This window comes from Dama dama, chromosome 3 (assembly GCF_033118175.1).
Source record: "Dama dama isolate Ldn47 chromosome 3, ASM3311817v1, whole genome shotgun sequence".
Taxonomy (NCBI): Eukaryota; Metazoa; Chordata; class Mammalia; order Artiodactyla; family Cervidae; genus Dama; species Dama dama.
The window spans coordinates 65,629,939-65,647,641 of record NC_083683.1 but is presented as its reverse complement, the minus strand read 5'-3'; the positions used below and the strand labels follow the sequence as shown (position 1 = coordinate 65,647,641).

Sequence of the window (17,703 nt, the reverse complement as noted above, 5' to 3'; positions counted from 1 at the left end):
AGCCACACCTGGGCACTATCCCAGCCAGGCGGTCTGGCTCCACATCCCTTGTTCCTAACTACGACTCAATGTCTAACATGCTGCAGATGTACAGTAAAGGTTTGTCGAATAAAGAAACAAGCGTGCCCTGGGGTTCCTTGGCTAGTAGGACACTGCCTATTTTCACAGGGATGTGGGCAAGCACTTGACATCCTCAAACCTCCCCCAGATGACTTGGAGCTAAGTCACCCCCTCACATGTACTGTGTGTGCCTGCAAACAGCACTCACTGGGGGAGAAGCGGGAGAGACCCGATGTTTGGGGGTAAATAAAGGAATACAGATGAGTGTGCGACTGTTCACAGGGTCTGATGGGGGAAAAAACGCTTGGAAGTGGTTTGATGACTTCAGGAACAAGACATTTATACCTATCAGTAAAGCAGAGAGAGAGGCCTGTGAGTGTATAGTGAGTGAGTGGACGATCACCGCGGGGCAGGCTGGCGGGGCATCTCTTTCCTTTCTCCTCCCCATGGGCTGACCACGCCGGCCTGTCTCGGTTCCCAACCATTTGTAAAGATCTCTCGGCCTCCGCTGGCCTCACGGGCAGAGCCGGCGGGGGGGGGCGGGGGGAGGAGCGAGGGGTCATTTATCACTGTCGGGACATGTGCTGCACACGGCAGGGTTGGCTCTGCTCCCTGCTGCTCCTGCAGCCAGAGGTGCAAACCTTGAAAAAATGCAGAACATGCACCTCGAAAATATCCATTCATCATCGCAGCTTGGGGAACGCGGGGGCGGCCCCTCCCGACGTGGGGTTGACCCGCTCTGCCTTCAGCCTGGGTCCCACCGAGCTGGGAACACGGGGACGTCTCAGGGACCTAACCCCTGTCCCGGCCAACCCCCAATCTACTACAATCTCCCGAGGTTTGGGTTTAAAATTCTCTGAGATGCCATCCAAACCCCTCTTCTCTCCATTAACTCTGATTTCCAGATTGCTTTCCACCATCAGACTGCAGCCAAGGTGGCCCATAATCATTAAATTATGAAAATACAAGTGGCTGGGAGGAAATGAATCCCAGGTTTAACTCAGGAATGGCCTGCTTTCTTGTGAAGTGATTATAAAATTAAAATGTGCTATTTCTCTGGTGAGTATAAAAAGCCTCCTTGGTGAAGTCTATGGCCCCACAGTAATGTCAGGATTTGCAACAAGGAGAGGCTGCATGCACCTCAACCACGGAAGTCAGGGACTTCTGCAGGTAAATTTCCAAAGACTGGGTTAAAGGTGATTAAAATCAAGAAGAGGAGGAGGACAGGGTTTGAATTTTCCAATTACTCTTGAAAACTCAAAAGTCAAGCTGCTAGAAAATGCAGGCTTTCTGAGCAGGACTAATAATGCTGAGCTAATTAGACCCACAGCATATAAATTCAGCCCAAAGGAGGGACACTGTCCCTTTAAAAACTGGCTGGGGATCAGTGGAAAAGCTAATGAGGAGTGTCAGTTGGGGCTGCTTTTTTAAGGTGGTCCTCGGGAGGACACAGCCTGGGGTTTCTGTAACAGGGCTTCTGTGCTTGGTTCAATAAATCAATTTATATTAAAACGCGGGTACAGCTCTGGAGCTGGCTTCATAAAGCGTTCTGTGGCGTTTCTCAATCTGCTTATCCCCTTCCCTGTCAGCCTGCCTGAATGCACCATCAGAGGGCATTGAAAAGAGCAATAAAGAAGAAGATGGAAGAAACTAAACTGTTTGTGAAACTTGACCCAGCAGCTCCACACCACGCTGGGGGCTGCCTCCGGTGAGTTTCTCTCCAGAAGACGTTGGGATGGTTGGTAAGAAGCCCAATGCTGGGGGGTTGCAGCGCTCAACCCGGAGCTGGGCTCCAGGCTGCACCCTAGGAATAAATGTCAACCTCAACCAGGAAGGAAAAGGGCTGCAAGTGAAGCTGCTTTTCAACCTGATCCTCAGGGTCTGAAAGAGTCTCCAAGAAGTGAGAGAAAAAAACAAGATGAATAAAAGTGCCAACGGCTGGCACAGTCTAGGAGGTGGCAGAGAGGGGGGGCCAGAGGAGGGAGGTGTGTTACTGACCAGGGCAGATGGAATGGGTCTTCCTTCAGACTGGCCAGCAGGCTTGCCAGTGAGGGACTGCTGCAGGCCAGACGTCCCTAAACACAATGAGCTTTGCCCCCGAAGGTCTGAAAACTAGAGGGAAGCCCATCTCCCACTTCTGGACTTGGGAGTCCAGCAGCAGCAGGGTCAGAAGCCACCGAACATGGCCACAACATTCTGCTCTCCCCATCTTGGCTCAGCTGTCTTTTTAACTCCTTGCTACAGGGTTGTTCAATCACAGACAGCTCCCGGCATCGTCCTCCACCCCAGTTAAACCCTTACGTTACCCAGACTGCAGTGCCATCTGCTAAGACTTTGTGTGATGACGGAAATGTTCTATATCTGTCATGTCCACTTCAGTGGCCATGAGCCACATGTGGCCACTGAACAACTGAGATGCAGCTGCTGTGACGCGGGAAACCAATTTTTACTTTTAATTAATTTTAACTAATTTAGATTGAAATGGTTCCCGGCGGCGAGTGGCCACTCTGCCAGAGAGGACATGGAACAGAAAAGTTTTCCTTTGCCTTCAAAAAGGTAGTGAACGCTGAGAGAAGAAAATGGTGGTGGACGCCACTCTGTTCCCAAGGGGAAAGCCTCTGATTTATCAGCTCTCAGTTTCAAGGGAAATAGAGGAGGGAACAATTACCCTGATGCGTCATCAAGTTGGAATCACAAAAGAGTTAAGGGCTGCAAGAGACAGAAGTGAAAGGTTACCATCACTGGAATTTTCCTAATGGAATCTGTCTTTTTCAGAAGCTTGGAAAAGCAGCGCAAAGCCCACCCCCTCTGGAGGTTGGCAGAGAAGGGCACAGGAAGTGTTTTATAAACAAGCGACCCCGGGCTCGGGATTTGCCCAGGGCCCCAGAACCTCGGCAGAGCGAGGGCCGGTACCCAAGCAGCACTCTCTTTCCTAAGCAAGCCATGCTGTCTCATGTTACTGGTCCCTGAAATCAGACCATCATAAACGTTAAAACGGCTTTGCTTAAAGAAAGAATTTTGGTGTACTTTACTGTTAACCAGAACCATCTGGAAGCAATCTTGCATTCACACGATGGACTTGTCCTCTTTGGCCCTCGCTCTCAACAAATCCCATCAGCCCGGGAACAGCTGCTGGAGAGTCTGGCCCAAAGCCAGGGGTGAAGCGCTGGCCCCCTCCCGTGTGCGCTGGGGTGTGTGTGGGGGGGCCCAGCCTTGCTCGTCACCCCATGCGGCCAGACCCAGAGCACAAAGAACAGAGATCCTACACGAGAAAGCCAAGTCGCCGCCGCCACAGGAGCGGGCACTCGGGGCCACAGAGCCAGCTGTGAGAAACGGTTGTTTTAGCTCGGGAACACAGATGCCTGCCAGCAAATTACGGCCGGAGACGGCTCAGAGGGGAGTGGGTCAGGACGCTGGGCTCACAATGTCAGCTAGTGAGCATCGTGCGACAGAGAGCAGCTTCACACAAAGGGCTGGGGAGGAGGGACACGGCTCGTACCAAGTCCAAGGCCAAGGTTCCGGCGCCAGGACCAAGGACATCTGGCACGGAAGGTTAAGAGCTGGGACATACCAGGGACCGACTCAGCATCCAGGGTGCTGTTAGAAAACGCCTTTGTGGGGCTTTCCTGGCGGCTCAGAGGTAAAGGATCTGCCTGCCAATGCAGGAGACATGGGTTCGATCCCTGGTCCGGGAAGATCCCCCCTCATGCCGCAGAGTAAGTATGCCTATGTGCCACAACGGAGTCTGCGCTCTAGAGCTCGGGAGCTGCAACTACTGAAGCCTGCTTGTCCTGGAGCCCATGCTCCACAGAAGAGAAGCCAGCACAACGAGAAGCCAGCACACAAAGACCCACCCACCACAGTTAAAAAAAAAAAAAAACCACATGCAAAAAAACAAAAGAAACAAAACTTGATTTATAAAATAACTTTAAAAAAAGAGGCGGGGGGGGGGGGAAGCCTGCGTAAATCAAACCACTGTGCAAACCATCTGAGCAGAAAGGAGGTGGGGGAGCCAGGGACGAGACAGATCTCATCAGGAAGGTCTGGGTGACAATAACCTTTTGTCCTCTATACAGTCTGGGCCTGCCAAGCTCCATGGTCTCCGAGAAAGCACGAGGGTGGGAGAGAAAGAATCCCCATCCGAAGGCAACAGACTCATCCTTAATTACGAGAGCAGGCTTCCCGGAGCTGACATCCTCTCCCACACTTCCTCCCGGCTGCAGACACACCACGGAAAGCTGGCAGGATGCTCCTCTAATGAGAGCGGTCAATTTTCCTAAGTAAAGGAAATCTGGTGCTTTGGGGATCGTCCCCATCATCACCACCCCCAAACCACACACAGACTTCTAGTGACGAGTGTGAAGCATCACAGTTTAATTTGGCCAACAGTCCACTGGGTCAGATTGAGAACTGGAAAAATGACTACCTCGGCAGCTCCTGAAATGTTTTATTTCATCCTCTTGTCCTCTAAAGGGCTGGCAAGGAGACACTGATCCGGGTAGATGGAGGTCCCCTGCTTAAATTTCCACCATAGCTCAAAACTGAATAATCATGTCTAATCTCACTCTGAAGAAAAGTTGATCCATTGTATCAGAAAGAGCCCCAGGCTAAGAATCAGAAGCCTGGGTTATTCTGACATTTTTGCATTCGTGGCCACTTAAGTAAGTGTAAACCACTTAATCCCTCTCAGCCTCACTTTGCTCAGCTGCAAAATGGGAATGAGGAGGAGGACTCCTCTTTTGGCATTTGACAGTTTAGCACCAGACTGAACAGTGTACCCCTGAAGTGAGGTCACCTGGGTTCACAGACTGGCTTCTCCCCTTACCAGTTGAATGACTTTGAGCAACTTGGCCCATGTGCCTCAGTTTCCTCATCTGTAAAATGGACCTAGTTCACAGGAAGTGTGTAAAGGCCTCATCACAGTTGGTGCCTGGCCCTTAGCTGTCTCCCTCACTGTTAGCCAGCCCCATGACCAGTAGGGACAAGCAGGCAGATAAACATTTCCACAACTAAGTCTTTGCTACAAGGTTTCAACAGCTTGGCAATGGATGAACCCTTACTTGTTAGAAAGGTTTACAAGTTCACAGGCCAAGACTAATTCTGAAGCCAAGAAACATAAAGGAGGGTTGGGGTGAGGACATACCTGTCTCCTTGAGCATGATGCATTCCCAACACCCACCAGTCCACCTTCAACCAATCCCAGCACCTTGGCAGTAATTTGGGGCTTTCATGGAAAAAGAGGCTGCAGATCCTTGTCTCTTTGTGTTTAATTCATTTGCCAGCCCTTCTCTTTCTAATAGACAACTCAGAAAAATAGGAAACTGGGAGTCCATGTTTCTTAAGTCCTGAAAAAAAAACTGCTAGGTTTGAGGTTTTCCATTAGAGGTGAAAAACATTTTTTAAAAGAACTCATTAAAGCTGGGAGGTGGGCAGAAGGAGTTTACATAGGCAGTAGTCTAAATTGGTTTCAAACTTCCCAACTTCTTCCAACAAAGATAGATCTCTCCTTTTCCATAAGTGTCATTTTCAAATCCTAAGTAACAACAGATAGGAAATAAACAAAGATGTACATCAATCTCCGCTTGTAGCCAAAGTTGTGAGCCTACAGCCACACAGGGAACTTTGCTGAAACAAATGAGCAAATCACATCTGACCGAAGCCATTCTCAGTCTTGGCTCCTTGGTTATTTGGTACCTTGTGGAGTTCTGCACAGTTAAATACAGCCCATTTATGGACTGTTCACTTGCTTAAGACCCTGCTAATGCGTGTGCATGCCTGCATGTTAGATAGAGAGCAAAAGAGAATAACTGTGTGTGTATAAAGCTGGATGTAATCTAATCCTGAACTTATCTACGTTTAAAAAAAACTGTAAAAAGGGGTAATCCTTAGCCATTTGTTTACCAAGTTTGTTGTGACTGCTGAGATCTAATTTGCCTTTTTGGCATAGAAAGAAAATACAAACAGCCTTGCCTCAAGCTCAACATGGCTTGTGTGCTGGCGTCTCATTCCTACCCTTTCCATCAACCATCTGTGTGTCCGCCACCCCCATCAACTTCTGTCAATCACACCTTTCATCCAATAATCACAGCCTGTCGACTACATGTCAGGCACAGGATGAGGAACCCAGCTGCCCCTCTGGGGGCTGACAGACCCCTATAATTAGAGGAACTGATGACTTACCCCTGACATTTATCCCTTGACCAAAACCATCTAGTTTCTTGTTTATTTCCTTGCCTTCTCTGTTTTCTGCTTCCATCCCTCTATTTGGCCCTGGAGATCTCATATCCAAATTTCTATGATAGTTTTTCTCTAGATATCTGAATCTGCTTTCTCTCCTGGTCATTCTCCCTCTCTTACCGTACAATAACCTTCCTAAAGCATTGCTTTTATCATTTCATTCTCCTCAGCAACACAAAAGTGTAACCAGCAGGGTCTCACCGTAGACCTCAATTTCTCTGTCTGGCTTCCCACATTCTCAGTTATGCTCTCCCGGTACCATCTCAGCCTGACTTCCTACAGCCACACCCTTCCCCCATTTTGGCCATTTTCCTCGCTGTCTCTTAGCTTTGCTCTTTCTGTTTATGTGTTTATAACCACGTGGGTTCCTAACCCGGAATGGTCTTCAGTCCACCTTTCCAAATTCTACAAAGACCAGACCAAACGCCTCCACGGTTTTCTGAATTACATGAACCCTCACCTGAAACTTCTCTGTAAGGAGTGCTGATTCTGCTGATTGAATAAAAATGCATTTGCAAGAAAACCCAGTCTGGAGCAACAAAACTTCAGAGCTCAGAGCGGCAAACATAGTAAACCCTTTCTGATAAATCCAATCATGTTTTAGAGCAGGAGTAAGTATTTTTAAAGCCCTGCTGCAACCACTCAAAGGCTCTGTTGTCGCATGAAGTGACAGATCAAACATAAACAAAAGAATGTGACTGTACTTTTCAAAGTTATTTACAGGCAGAGGTGGTGGGGGGGTGGAATTTGGTTCTCAGGCTGCAATTTGCTTACCCTGCTCTAGAAGAAGGGTGGATACTGGTGAGGATCTCTTTGGATGACAAAAGACAACTGGACATGTCTCAGGATAGCCTCTGATCCTGGCCGGGTAGCTCGACTATTCCTTTAAGACAGTGCGTACCCTTGGAGTGGATTTTCAGCCTAAAAGTCATCCCCATGGGAATTTGGGCTGTGACCATCTGTTACTGCTATTTTAGTCCAACAAGAAGAGATAATGGAATCTACTTTGTACCCTGTGCTGGGGACGGGGCAAGGAAAGAGGCCACCGTCTCATTCTGCTGTCCTCCAGACTGGCGAGGGGCTCCCTGGTCAGGACCGTGGGGTCTTAGAGCAAACTCCTCCCCACCGGCTCCTTTGTGCCAGCCACTCTCCCCTCGCTTCGTCCTTACGCCAACCTTATAAAGTCTTCGTACTTCATCATCATATCTATTTTCAGTTGGAACAAACAGATGAGGTCTTAGTCAATGTTAACTACTGACCCACAGAAATGGTTTGGGTGCCTTATATAGGTAGGTGTGTTTGGAGAATATGATGCCCTTTGTCAAGAGCTCTTTTGTGGCGAAATGTGGTGAAATAATGACAGCTCATTACCGCTGGTCCTTACACCCACCCTTCAGAGAGTATTCTTTTCATTTTATTCATGGGAAACTGAACTCATAGGGGTTAAGTAGTTTATCCAACTCGGCCTATTCAGAAAGGTCAGAGTTATGATTCAAATCCAAGCTGGTCTGGCCAAATAGAGCTTTGGCTCATTCCTTTGAGCCCTGTTACCTCCTTAAGTAACTGTGACCTAAAAAAAAACCAAGTTTAATGTGTTTTAAAAGCCCCCAAATTCCTGCTCTGTGTGAAGTGGGGGATTACATCAGCTCGGTGGGTCGAGTGTCCTTAGGGAGGGCCTTGGAGAGCAGAGGAGCAAACCAACACCCAGATCTGAGAGCAGCAGCAGCGGGATTAGACCCTTTTCCTTCCCCACCAGCCCAGGGCTCCGCCTGCACCTCCTGATCCAAACTGCAGAACTGACTTTTCGTGGCGGCGACGCTGCCTTCACGGACACCGTGGCAGCGCCCAGGCAGAGGGAGGCATGTTCTTACCAGCCTGTCATATTAAAATCCCTGTAGAGCATCTTCTTTCCAAGTTCCTTCCTCTGTACTCTCCTTGGAAACTCCAAATGTGTGAATTCATTTCCCAGCAAGTGAGGCTGCATGAATGCCTAATAGCAAAAAGAGAAGAAGAAGGGAAAAAAAAAAAAAAAACCACACATATTTAGAGGAAAAAAATAAGACCCAAGGATGCTTTGCAAATTGACACAGGCCACATTTATGAAATTAGAAAATGGTTCTCAAATTTTTCAGGGAGATAAATAGATTTAAGAACCCTGAATACAATATCAACAAATAAAAATCATGAATGTAATTTATAAAAAGACATGACTTTTTCATGTGAGATGATAAATTAATTGTAATCAGAGAAATGTATCTCTAAAGCAAGAAAAAGGTTCACTTTTTAATTCAAATTCAAGATGGCTTCACTTGGCTGAACGGCTGGAAAGCTCACCCTGACTCTCTCCTCCCTGGCTTTCTCTGCTTGCCTCCTGCGCATGGTCCTAGTTATCATGGCCTTGGCTCTGCAAGCTGCGTGTGGGTCTCCATGTCAACACAATGGCCTGAGAGAGAGGGCTGGGGCTGCATGCACCAGACAGGAACTTTCTCTTGGATCCCCTCCATTTTGCTCTGCAGTAATTTGATCATGTAATTGGAAGACTGTTCCAGAGCAGATGGCTTCTTCCCCTCCCCCAAATCTCTGTTCACACTACACAAGTCTTAAGCAAACAGCCACTTAGGGGATCGCTGTGAAAAAACAAACAGTCTCATTGTCACACTCCAAATTCAAATCCAGTTATCCAAGAGACGAAATGCTCAAGTATGAACGTCCCTGCTTGGAGTCGACACATCGTAAGCAGTCGCCCTGGGTCTGCCCTGTACCAGGCCATATACCTGCTTGTTAGTGGTGTGCTGGAATGGTTCTCTCTCCTTCTCTGGCAGAGAAAAGAGTGAGCAGAGCAGATCACGGCCCGGCACTGCAGGAGAACCAGGGCTCCCTGCCACAGGACAGATGGCCGTGTCCTTGGTCTGCTGGAAACAGACGTCTCCCGCAGCCTCTTTCCCAGGACCCGACACCAACCTATCTCCCACTGATTCTCATGGTGGTTCAGAGGTCTCTGTCGGATGCTAGCCATTAGAAGCCAAGTGTATTAGGAGTCAGAGGAAGCCAGCTGAACTGTCCCCAGGCTGGTCAGATTGGACCAGCCAACAGAACTCTGAGCTAGGGATGCTATGCAGGCATGGGGACAGGAGGGGCAGGACTGAGGGTGAGAAGAGGGGCTGTCCTGTCTGCTGTATCCCCGAGAGGGTCCAGGTCAGGGGGAGATTCTGCAGTTTCTCTGAGGAGCTTTGAAACCTCTGCTGGGAATGAGACTTGTGCTGCCTGCGAGTATCAAGGGCACGAAAACACTGGGTTTCACAGAAAGGAAGAAGGGAGCTAAAGCTCATAGCACAGGTCAATGGGGTGGGCTTTGGATTCGAATCCAAGTTCTGCATTTACAAGCTCAGTGGTTTTCCTGGGTGACTTAACTGCTTGGGCCTCAGTTTCTTTACTTGCACATTGAGACTAATTGCAGATTTATCTCATACTATTTGAATAATGAAATGACATCTAAAGTGCACTGATCATGATGGTCTCTGTTTATAAAAAGAAAATAATTTATCCATCCAATGGTTGTCAAGTCTTATGTAGTATTTTGTGAGCTCTCATTTCATACCCCTCACAATCTTAGGGCAGGACCTACTCTGTGGGGCCCACTGCAAAGGGAAAATATGGAGCCACGATTCAAAATTAAAAATTTCCAGATGACGACCGTGGAGCATTAAGCCAAGTGCAGACTCTGGGCAACTGCAGAAATCGCATCCTTGATGGCAGCTGTACCTACAGAGTAGATACAATTTCATTCCCCTCCTTTATTTTGGTCGGCCCACAAAAACTAAGGACCAAAGGCATCAGTAGTCAGCGAACAGCACCATCTGTCATATACCCTCTGTCATCTCTCAAAATTTTGGGACTATATTAGCATGGTGTTTTTGTCTATCCCTACCTTCTAAGCTGGAGTAACACTGACCTAGGGGTTGCTACATGTCAGGCACTTGATACACTTTATGTTATTACCTTGGCAATTCTATGAAGCCGGTCTCACAGATTCAATTTACAAATGAGGAAACTAAGGTTCAGAGGGGTTAAGACACCTACCCTAAGGTTATCAGCCAGGAACGGGTGATTCTAGGGTGTGAGCTTAACATCAAACCCATAACCTCCATCCTAACCCATATGTTGGTCCTTTAACCTGCACACACAGTAACAAAAAACAGTAAACAGGCACCAACAGGCCTGTTTCCATGCCAAGTCTGAACCACAAATAGGCACATGTGAGGATCTAGTGAATAAAAACATTACAGATCTGCACACGGCTTGGCCACAACAATGTTCTTCAAATAGAAGAAATCGTTGAATAACACGAGTGATTAAAGTAGTTCAAAAGCAGACAAAAGGATTCTGTGCGATCACATGCAGAGGGTTAGAGAGGGTGTGTGGTTACACAGAGCAGACGTACATTATGTAATTACACAGAAAGAGCAGACGTACATTTACAAAGAGCAGGCTGTCACACAACATGCGTCTGTGAGAGTGCACGTATAGAAACTTATGTGTATCGGGTCACAGATACACAGATCTATCAGACTCTGAGAGATCGCGGAGGACAGAGGAGCCTGGAAGGCTACAACCCCTACAACCATAGGGTTGCAAAGAGTGGACACAACTTAGTAACTGAACAACAAAAACCTTTGACATACGTGTATACATGAGTGAGTATGCACGTGTATAAATACGGGTACATGATACGCACACACACACACATATATACCATAACAAACAGATTACGACCCAAAAGCCATGACTAAGTACATTCTGTACCCTCGTGCCTTTACCATTGGAATGTTCGCCTGGGCACTTGTATCAGAAGTCTGCAGGGTAGCTACTACCGACAGGGGCCACCACGCCTCTCCCTCTGGGGATGGGCAGGCTCAAAGGGACCTTGAACCCTCGGTCACCTGTGACATCCATTGTCCCTTAACACACAGAGACTTTCAGGGTCTCAACAAACCACCTGCTTCTCCTGTTATAACAAGAGGCTATTGTAGTCCATCAATTCTAAGACACCTTTTATTAGATGCGTCATTAGTTACCTCTAAGGGAGGGGGGAAAAGCTGCCAATTACACTAGGTATAATGCTTTCTAATCCCTTCAATTTTTTAATTGATTATTTTTAAAGAGCTCCTTTCAATGTAGGCTAAAACTATTATCTATCACTGTTTTGCAGGTTTCCCTGGTGGCTTAGATGGGAAAGAATCCTCCTACAATGCAGGAGACATGGGTTCGATCCCTGGGTCGTGAAGACCCCCTGGAGAAGGGCATGGCAACCCACTTCAATATTCCCACCTGAGAAATCCCGTGGACAGAGGAGCCTGGTGGGCTACACAGTCCATGGGGGTAGCAAAAAGTCTGACATGACCGGGCAACTAACACTAACACACATTTTGCATATTTAGGAAGGAATATGTAAATGAAGAATACCTGTTAAGGTTGTTCCAAAACATTTTCACTTTTAGGATCTGATGGCACTCATCATTTTCTGGCTCTGAGTTACCCTGTGTTCGTGATTTTCCCACAAGAGCCGGCTCTGTTTCAGGGGCTCACTGGGTTTAACAACTTGTAGAAGCACCACAAGCCTCAGAGGCAGGGGTGCGGAGTCCTGAAGCAGGCTGTGTCATCCTCCAGAGTTGGCTTTCTTCTGCCGCCTACTTGGGGGAAGCCAGTCCCCCAAGTCCCCCTGCTGGGCTGGCACTCCCCAGGGACAGCAGCGCTTCCTTTTAGTCTGCGGGCTTGTCCTCCAAGTTGCTGCGTGAGCGCCTGTTCTGAACTTCAGTCCTGCTCTACTGATGTCTGCTTACGCCTGGGAGATGACATCCGTGTCATGTTGGACACTGGGCTGACAGCAGCAATCAACTGTTAACCTCAGGTGTGTCCAAAGGTGAGAGAGAAAAGGTCCCTCATCTCCGAGGAATTACTGTGGTACTCAACCCCCACTGATACGATGCCACCCCCTTGGGTTTCTCTCTCTGATCATTTCTCTTCCTCTGGCTAGCTGCCACAGCACATTTCACATGTTACGTGACACATGAGCCGTTACAGTCTTGCCCGCCATATAATGCATGTGTATCCCATGTGTACTGAGGACATATCCTGCCTCCTGGTATATTTTTGAAAGTGAAAGTGTTAGTTGCTGAGTTGTGTCCAACTTCTTTTGACCCCATGGACTGCAGCCCACCAGGGGCCTCTGTTCATGGATTCTCCAGACAAGAATACTGGAGTGGGTAGCCATTCCCCTCTCCAGGGGATCTTCCCGGCCCAGGGATTAAACCCAGGTCTCCTTCATTGCAGGCAGATTCTTCACCAGCTGAGCCACCCGGGAAGTTCTTTTCACTACGCTTTAAAATGACCATTCCCATCCTAACTGTAGGCTTCCTTCTTAGCAGCACTTTTGATATTCAGCCCAGTTTTATTTGTCAGACCTGATGCAGTTACTGACGTTAAAGAAAGAAACAACTCAAGAATTAAGTACAAGCAGAACAAATAGGTGGCTGATGGATGAAAAATGAGATGCTACAATATAATGGGATATATACCTGTTGTTTTCTGAGAAACATGCTTATTAGTGTACCTTTTTGTGCAATACTCATGAAAGTTTGCAAAGTCTATCAAGTTGTCATATCAAAATACCACAGACAGAGGGATTTAAAGCAGCAAAAAATTATTTCTCACAGACTGGAGTCTGGGAAGTCTAAGATCAAGATGCCAGCAGATTTGCTGCCTGGTAAAGACTCTTCCTGGCTTGCACACTGCCGCCTTCTTGCTGCACCTCACAAGCTTTCCTCTATGCTCTCCTGGGGAGAGAGAAATCGAGCATGGTGGCATCTCTTCTTATCAGGAAACTAACCCTATCAAATCAGGGCCCACTCTTATGACCTCATTTAACCTTAATTACTTCTGTAAAGGTCCTATCTCCAAATTCAGTACATTGGGGGTGAGGGTTTCCACAAGAATGTGAGGGGAGGAATATACACCTTCAGTCCATAACATGGTCTTGTACGTACTTATGTTTATATAGGTACATACACTCAAAGTCATCAAATTATTACACAGCATTATCTTATGGTTTCCTTTCTAACTTACCTATATTCATGAATATGTCTACTCAGTAGATATGGATTATTTTCATTTGGAAAATACTCTCAAATTTATTATTTTTTGAGAAGCCAGATTTTAAACTAGGTCTGAGAAAACTGTTGAGAGGAGTTTTACAGCCCTTTCATATTCCAAAAATCTGAGTCACTGGAAGGGGCCAGCCCAGGTAGACACCTGGCGCCAACGCAGGCGATGCTGAAGCCCTCTGCAGCCCAACAGCCCAGCACAGAGACATTCTGTTCTCAGAAGCCGAGTGGCCCAGCAACTTGGGAACTCAGAAACTTCTTTAGGACCTGCCCAGCATCCAAGCAACACAGACTGCTTAGTGTTACTTCACTAGTGCTGGCCTGCCCTGCTGGAAGCACTGCTCAAGTCAGCATTCTGGAATCTTGAGCCTCAAAAGTGACTTAACTCATAATACATGTAAGCACTACACAGACACAGTTTAGAGTCTGCAAAACGTGGGAGCTGGAATGCGTTAGGTTCCTTTCAGCAATAAAATCCAATGATTCTCTGACTCCAAACTTGCAGGATTCACGGACTATCCTGGCATGGGTTTCTACTCCACTCCTCATACCCGGCTGCTCGTAAACAGGCATGATGACTGACCCTTCCCCAGGCACAGCTAAGGATGCTGGCGTATCAGAAACATGGACTGTAACGGGATCGACATCCCAGATGGGAGCAAGCACACGTTAAGGCCCCAGGTCCACCTGTGAAATGAAAATTCTCGACACTCTCCGACACATTCCCTATTTATCTGCTTTGCTGAATATATTTTAGCTTTCTCTCTTTGATGGCACTATTTGGATATCTGTATGTCAGAAACATCTGCACGGTGATGCAAGTAACACCAGCTACACTTGAATATGTTCATTATTTTTAAAACCTCAGCTACACTCTAGTGCCCAGCATAGCACTGACCACAGTAAAGACGCTAAGTATTTGCTGGAGGAATGAATACAGAACATTCTGACCTGCTTTACACAGTCACCTTTCAGCGACTATTACTTTGTAAAGTAAGACAACATAGCTTTCAATCATTAGAAAAAGATAAAACTAAGATCCATGGCATTTACAATCCTGGACGCGCATTACATATTTTGGATTTAGTTAACTTTTTTTTTTAACAATTTCATAGATACCTTCCTGTAAATTCTCAAGAATGTGGATACAGTTATGCCATGGAAAACTTCATGATATTCCACAGTCCTAAGAATACCTAAATATATTGCCTCTTCTCTACCTAATAAGCATGCCAACTAGAAACCTAGAGACATATTTTACACTAAAATCCAATTTCAACTGTGCTAGCCTGCCCCATGTTAAAAAAAACAAAAACAAAACTCAGCAAACTAGACTTCTTTTTGTACCTCTATTTATCCTAAATTTTGAGGCTCTCCCTCAAGGAAGCATAACTGAATGCTTCCAACTAAAGGGAGGGGATGGAGGTACATCTGGAGCTTGGCTGTGTACCACAAACGGCACCTGGGGGAAAAGGCTTGGTAACCACTGCCCTGGCAAAACCACAGGCAGGTGGCCGAGAGTCTTCTAAGGACTCTAGAGAGTGTAGGTTTGCTTGGAAAAAAAAAGAGGGTGAAACATATCCTTGCCACTTAATGAGAATACATTTCCAGACGTGGCTATGCCTGGTCAGGAACAAGAAGTTTCTCTAGGGAAAGGATGCTGGAGTCCGCCGTACCAAGAATTGGCAGGATTCAGAGATGGGGCAGGAGGGTCGAGCATCTTCTGGCTGCTCTCTTCTCTGGTGCTGAGCGGAAACCAGCTTCCAGGGAAGAGGAGGCAGGTGAGCACAGCACCGTGAAGACACACAGCCGCCACATCTCAGTGACAGCCTCTGAGTCACAGAGGGACTGAGCCGTAACAGGAGAGAACAACCTGAAGAAGAGAGGCCTTCTGGAACGTTCCAGAAAGTCTCACGAGAGCAGAGTGCACCCCTGAACCCAGCTCTGTCTTGCTCCAGAGCCCATGGACCTGAGCCCCGCCATCCTGGGATGGGGGAGAGCTCTGAGCATCCCGGCATGGCAGGGAGAAAACGGGGAGTGGAAGCAGGAATCCAGATCCCAGGGATGGGTATGAACCTACTGGGTCCTGGAGGAGGCTGAGCACCAGGCCTCCTGCAGACACTAAGATGGTGGTTACCAAGGTTACTAAAAATTGCCTGCTCAGGAACACAAAATGTTTCCTTCTTTTAATAAATTTTCCTTCTGCCGCTTTCTGATCAGTTTGCCAGTGAGTAGTGAGAGTCAATAAGGGGGACTGTGCCGGGTTTTGGGGGTATCTAGCCAATGGAATTCATGCAATTAACACATAAGCTCCTGCAGGTATGGGTACCAGGGCTTAGGGATTCAAAGAATTAAAAGCTTAGAGCTCATGCACTGGCGGGGGAGAATGAGGAAGGCTTATAGGTGGGAATGGAACTATCTCCAAGAGTAAGGAACAAAGAGTGGGGTCACTGGGTGGGGTCAGAGAAAACCTGAAAAGGATTTTTGTTCATTATTTAAAAATTTTTTTAATTAAAAAAAATTGATGTATAGTCACTTTACAGTGTCTCAGCAAAGTGATTCAGTTATGTGTATAAGTGTTTTTTCAGATTCTTTTCCATTATAGGTTATTACAAAATACTGACTATAGTTCCTGTGCTATATAGCAGGACCTCTCTGCTTATCTCACACATAGTAGTATATATGGGGGCTTCCCAGGTGGTGCTAGTGGTAAACCTGCCCGCCAATGCAGGAGACATAAGAGACTCAGGTTCAATCCCTGGGTCAGGAAGATCCCCTGAAGGAGGGCATGGCAACCCACTCCAGTATTCTTGCCTGCAGAACACGGCCTGAGAAGCATAGCAGGCTACAGTCCATAGGGTCGCACAGAGTCAGACATGACTAAAGCTACTTACCGTCACACAGTATATATACAAGTTAATCTCAAATTTCTGATTTATCCCTCTTCCCCACCTCCTCTTCCCCTATGGTAACCATACGTTTGCTTTCTGTGAATCTATTTTTGTTTTGTAAATAAGTTTGTATCATGTTTTAGATTCCACATATGAGTGACATCATATGATATTTGTCTTTCTGTCTGGTTTCCTTCACCTAGTAGGATAATCTTCAGGTCCATCCATATTGCTGCAAATAGCATTACTTCAATCTTTTTAATGCCTAATATTCCATTGTGTGTGTGTGTGTTGTGTGTGTGTGTGTATATATATACGTACATACACACACGTACACCACATCTTTATCCATTCATGTCAGCGGACATTCAGGTTGCCTCCACATCCTGCTACTAAAATAATGCTGCTACAAACACTAGGGTGCATGTATCTTTTTGAATTAGAGTTTTTGTCTTTTCCAGATATTTTCCCAGGAGTGGGGTTGCTGGATCATATGATAACTCTATTTTTAGTTTTTTAAGGAGCCTCCACACTGTTCTCCATAATGGCTGCATGAATTTACACTCCCACCAACAGTGTGGCAGTGTCCCCCATTCTCCACACCCTCTCCAGCATTTATTATTTGTAGATGTTTTAATGAGAGCCATTCTCACTGGAATAAGGTGATACCTCATTGTAGTTTTGATCTGCATTTCCCTGATGATGAGTGATGTTGAACATTTTTTTCATGTGCCTGTTGGCCATCTGCAGGCCTTCTTTGAAAAAATGTCTATTTAGGTCTTCTGCCCTTTTCTTGATTGGGTTGTTTGTTTTGTTGATTTTGAGCTGTGTAAGCTGTTTGCATATTTTAGAAATTAAGTCCTTGTCGGTCATATCATTTGCCAATATTTTCTTTCATCCTGTAGGTTGTCTTTTCATTTTGTTTATGGTTTCCTTTGCTCTGAAAAAGCTTTTAACTTTAATTAGGTCTCATTTGTTCATTTTTCCTTTTGTTTCCATTACTCTAGCAGATAGATTTGAAAAAATACTGCTGCAATTTATGTCAGTGTTCTGCCTATGCTTTCCTCTGGCAGAAAAGCATCTTAAGAGCTAGTCAGGTAAGGGCTTTGGGGCAAGTGCAGCAGGAGCAGACGCAAGGAGGTGGGGGCAGCAGGGGCTCCTGGAGCAGCTCTTAGGAGAGAACAGTGTGGGACAGACAGGAGGCAGGAGTGTGGCTTCCTGGGAAACCTGTCCTGCTGCAGGAGGTCCCCTCCTGCAAAGGGTGATATACACTTGTTGTCTGACTCTTCGTGACCCCATGGACTGCAGCACGCCAGGCTTCCCTGTCCTTCACCATCTCCCAGAGCTTGCTCAAA

At 46.7% G+C, this 17,703-nt stretch overlaps 1 protein-coding gene across 1 annotated transcript in view; it reads right to left on the bottom strand.

Moving 5' to 3' along the window:
- Positions 1-17,703, bottom strand: part of PPM1H (protein phosphatase, Mg2+/Mn2+ dependent 1H) — a 293,567-nt gene that overhangs the window by 71,392 nt on the left and 204,472 nt on the right. The window contains exon 6 of the mRNA XM_061130918.1: positions 8,169-8,287. Within this exon, the coding sequence (XP_060986901.1) occupies positions 8,169-8,287 (119 nt within the window). The remainder of the gene's footprint in view (positions 1-8,168; positions 8,288-17,703) is intronic.